The sequence below is a fragment of the Macadamia integrifolia genome, chromosome 8 (genome assembly GCF_013358625.1).
Source record: "Macadamia integrifolia cultivar HAES 741 chromosome 8, SCU_Mint_v3, whole genome shotgun sequence".
Lineage (NCBI taxonomy): Eukaryota > Viridiplantae > Streptophyta > Magnoliopsida > Proteales > Proteaceae > Macadamia > Macadamia integrifolia.
In genome coordinates this window covers 27,065,153-27,070,317 of record NC_056564.1, presented here as the reverse complement: position 1 = coordinate 27,070,317, position 5,165 = coordinate 27,065,153, and the positions used below count along the sequence as shown (strand labels likewise).

Here is a 5,165-nt window from a genome sequence, read left to right as displayed (position 1 = left end):
ATAGCACCAACACATGATAGAATATCATTCAAGAAGGATATGGGGTCATTTTAGAAAAGAAAAAAAAAGAGAAAGATAGACACAATGGGTGTTAGCATATTTAATGTCAATGGCATATCCAACCTTTTCCCATAAACAAGGAACAACTCGTTTTCTTATCAAAAAATAATAAATAAATAAGAAACAACTCACGTAGGTATTCAAAAGGTCTCAGATCCTACCAGTCCCAATTCCCAATCAGAAAACCGAGATTCTGATCCGATGTAGTGATCTACAGCTTCGTTTGCGTGACGGGTAAGAACAGTGCTCCTCTGGGGCTGCCATGCTCATGCAACAGATCAATCTCTCTCATTCACTCTATAAATTTCATCCTCATCCTCATCCTCATCCTCCTGTAGTTCATTAACTTCATTTAAATTTCACAAACTGAGATGGCGGAAAAGCTTACTAGCGGCCACGGAAACAGCACTGATTTTCCGGCCGAGCTGGAATACTTATCCGGCTTCGGCAACCATTTCTCGTCGGAGGCGATCCCCGGAGCTTTGCCTCAGGGACAGAACAATCCTCTGGCGTGCCCTTACGGTCTTTACGCCGAGCAGCTTTCAGGAACCTCATTCACTTCTCCTCGGAAGCTCAATCAGAGAAGGTCAATTTTGCGTTCTGATAATCATTAGCCTTTTTGTTTCCCATCCTTCTTTGTTTTTGTTGGCTACATTTTTTGTGTTTTCAGAGATACAGAGAATATTCAAGAAAAATGGAAATTTTTGAATTGGGTTTTGCTTAAATTTTGAGGCTTCAATTTGGGAGAAGATAGTTTGCTAGGTTCTGATAGATGTCTTGTATGTGCTATGATTTGGAAAATCATCAGTTGCTACAGTCATAATTATCTTCTATAAGATCATAAAAATGAAAATTTTTATCCTTTTCCTCTTTGTGGCTTCTTCGAGTCTGAAATTGATTACATATATTGTCATCGGAATACTCTGTTTTGATGGATACACAGTTTCTCAGTCCCTGCCAAAATGAAATCTTTACTTTAGAGCATCAAAAATTGATTTGGCACTGTCATCTCCATTAATGCCACTTAATTCCATCGTTTCTCCTTCGGGAAAACCATGGTTTTCTCATTCTGGTGTAACTATTAATACTGTTACTTCGATGAATTTTTGCTCTTACCTTTGTTTTTTGTTATTTTGACATTGCCACTAGTGTTATTCCTATTGTTTCTTTCTCTTCCCACCCCCCACCCTCTCTTTTTTTCAATGAATTAGAACTCTTATAGTCTTGTTTTTGTACTTGTTTTCATGAGAATTATCCTTGGTTTTGCTTTTGCAGTTGGTTTTATCGGATCAAGCCATCAGTTACACATGAACCATTCAAACCTCTTATCCCAAGCCACAAGAAACTTGTCGGCGAATTTAACCAGTCGAACAGCTCCACCAATCCCACCCAACTGCGGTGGAAGCCTGAAAAAATTCCTGATTCACCTACTGATTTTATTGATGGATTGTACACGATAACTGGGGCTGGAAGTTCATTCCTTCGACATGGATTTGCTATTCACATGTAAGTATTATTTCCTCCTTGGTCCATAATTGCAATATACTTTATTAGTACCATGTTTCCGATTGAATTTCTAACTTTTGACCTTCATGTTTGGTATGAAATTGGCTCCACATATGTAAAACCACAAATGATGAAACTTTTAGGCTAGTCTAGGCCAAGCAGTCAGCAGGTTGCAAAGGTCCAACCTTAAAGACATGTTTGTGAAAAACAGTAAATCATTATCCACTTTCAATATCTCTGACTGACCTGACCCTGATGACTGTTGGGGCCAACAGTCCATGAAAACACATTCGTCTCAATCAATGGCTCTCTATCCTGCTTCAGAAAGCCTGATGCTTCAAGAACGTTCTTTTTTATTGATCCAAAAAGAGAGGGAAAAAAACACAAACATGCCTTTGAAACTTCAAATCTAAGTCTCATTTATATTTTCTTCACTATCTACAACTCTCCATCCATTTCCTAATTCCTTACTCACCTTCCTCCTGATTTTCTCCCCCACCCTTACCAGCATCCGTTACTCTTCGCCATATCTTCTTTCATGAAGATTCTCTTGTAATTGGTGTTCTATTTTTAGTTTGGGGTGAAATGCAGCAAAGGTTTTATGGATATGAGTGATGGTAATTAGGAAAGAATGTGGGACAGAGTTCTCTTTGGTGTCTATTGCATCCCGGATTGAATTCTGTTGAAAAAACAGAAATACATAAGGAATTGATTCTTGGACCTTTTCAGAGACTAAATAGCATCTGCAAAAACTAATGGATTACACTAACTACAACATTAACAACAACTCAGAATTATTCCCAACTAAATGGGGTTGGCTACATTGATCTTTGCCCTCCAATTAGTTCTATCCAAGGTCATGCTAGATACAAGGCCTAAGTTATGCATGTCTTTTCTCACCACTTGTCTTAGGGTCATTTTATGTCTGGCCCTAACTCTTTTGGTTCCTGCAATCTTTGAATCAAATCACTCATCTGTACCAAAGCATCCAAATGCCTCCGTTGAACATCAACATGCCACCTCAAACGACTTTATCATAGCTTATCATGTATTGAAGCTACTTCCAAATCAGCTCTAATATGATCATTCTTTATTTTATCCTTCTTAGTTTTGCCAAGCATCCATCTCAATATCCTCATCTCTATTATACTAAGTTTATCTACATGATGCTACTTAACTACCCAGCATGCCGCACCATATACATCATAGTTAGCTATATGATTATAAAATTTTCTTCAGGTTTTAAAGGAATACATCAATCAAACAATACCCCAGACACACCTCTGCATTACATCCATCCTAGTTTAATTCTCTATGAAACATTATATTCTATATCACCTTTTTTATTCATAATTGTTAAGTTTGCCTCGAATTCTTGACCCGTTTTGAAGATTGACCGATCCGACATTTTGGTGGCGACCCGAATGGGAAGTTTTCTGAGATCTGTGATGGAAGCAGAGGGGTTGCGCTATGGTTCGATCGGATCGATCGCGACCCGATGGGTCGACCCGCGACTTGGGGTATATAATGTACTGTTGTCTTGTTGAGAAAGGTCATTATATTTTGGGAGGTTTTCGAGCTAGGGTTTCAGGGCGAGTTTTCTCGCCGCTGATTGGGTGTAATCTCTCTTCTGCATAGTGAAACATCTTCTTCTTCACCTGAGGACGTAGCACATCACACTGCTGTGTGAATCTCGTTAAATCTCTGTGTCGTGCGGATTTTTTGTCTATTTATTTTCGTATTTCTTGGTGTTTGATCTAACAATAATTGAGCCTAGATACCTCATATAATCACTTTGCAGAATATTTTATTTTTAATTTTCACCACCTCATTATCCGTCCTAGTGTAACTTACATCGTATATCTTTCATCTACTTCTCTTCAAACCTCTTGATTCCAAGGTTGATCTCCATAACTCCAACTTGGCATTAAATTTCTACTTTTGTCTCATCCACCAAAACAGTATCATTAGCGAAAAGCATACACCAAGGAACCTTATCTTGAATGTTTCGAGTTAAATCGTCCATGATAAGCACAAACAAATAAGGGCTTAAAGCTGATTCTTGATGTAACCCAATTGTAATGGGAATTTACTACCTTAACCCCCCACAGTTCTTACACTAGTCATCGCACCATCATACATATCTTTCATTATGTCCACATATTTACTTGAAACACTTCTCTTCTATGTTACTTGCCAAATTAACTCTCTAGGGACTTTGTCATAAGCATTTCCTAGGTCAATAAAAACTATAAACCAAATTGGTTCTCGGAATGATAGTTTTTTTGTCTTAGGTGCATTTCAATAACCCTCTCCCATAATTTTATTGTGTGGTTCATTAGTTGTTTGCATTTATAGTTATTACAACTTTGCATATCATCGTTATTTGTAAGTTAGAAGCACAATGCTTCCCCTCCATTCATCTAGCATTTTCCTTGTGCTCGTAATCTTATTAAATACTTGACTAGCCAAGATAAACCATATATTCCTAAGCTCTTTTACACTTATATTGGGACCTCATCTTGGCATGTTGCATTGGCTAATTTCATCAAGCTTGTTTTACTTTAGACACCCTAATTTTTCATTTATATCTATGATATATGGTTTCTTGATGGGTAATGCAATCTTCTGGGACACTATTACTCGAAATGTCTTCATTTAGTAGGCTGCAGAAATAATGTTTCCGTCCCTCCTTAATGTCCTTGTCCCTTTTTAGTACTTTGCTATCTTCACTTTTAATACATCTAACATGGTCGGGATCTCTACTCTTCCTTTCCCTCGTTTTAGTTGTCTTATAGATGGCTTTTTATTCTTCATTCATGCGCAGATTTTTATAAATATCTTCATATTTTTCACCCTTGCTTTTCACACAATCTTCTTAGCTTCATTTTTGACAAATTTATACCTTTTTAGATCCGCTATATCCATAGTCCTTTTCCATGTCTTAAAACTAGTTTCCTTAGTCTCTCATCATCCCACCACCAAGTATACCTAGAGGAATAACGTTTTCCTTTTGATTCGCCTAGCACATCTTTAGCAATCTTCTTAATACAAATAGTCATCTCGTTCCACATCATATTAGTGTCTCCCTCAATATCTCACTTTCCTCGTTTGACCACTTTATTAGTAAATGAATTCAAAGTATCTCCTTTTAAGCTCCACCAACTATCCTAAGGAAAATAAGCTCACCTTTCTTATGGTTTTACGTAATGAGGCTCATATCCATGACCACTATTAGTATTGTGTGGTTAGGCTCTCCTTGGTATAACCTTACAATCCTTATATAACAATATATCAAACCTTCTAGTTAGGAAGAATTCTATTTGGCTACTATGATGTCCTCTTTTGATGGTAACTAATTTCTCTTTTGGTGTAGGACACGTTTGAGAAATCTAATACCAGTCTTCATTTTCTGTCCCTCTGCCTCCTTTCTATTAATTGATGAATCTCCATAGTTTTTATGGCTATGATTCAAGACAAAACTGGGAAAACTGGGATTGGTAGAAAAGGAATGGGGGATATAAGAGAAGAATTAGGGAAGACTAAATGGTCAATAAATGGGGGGGGGGGTGTGGCAAACAGATTTGTTGGGGGGGGGG

At 37.5% G+C, this 5,165-nt stretch overlaps 1 protein-coding gene across 1 annotated transcript in view; it reads left to right on the top strand.

Moving 5' to 3' along the window:
• Positions 1–214: 214 nt before the first annotated feature.
• Positions 215–5,165, top strand: part of LOC122085515 (homogentisate 1,2-dioxygenase) — an 11,319-nt gene continuing 6,368 nt past the window's right edge. The window contains exons 1-2 of the mRNA XM_042653978.1: positions 215–646; positions 1,336–1,566. Of these exons, the coding sequence (XP_042509912.1) occupies positions 432–646; positions 1,336–1,566 (446 nt within the window). The 5' untranslated portion in view covers positions 215–431. The remainder of the gene's footprint in view (positions 647–1,335; positions 1,567–5,165) is intronic.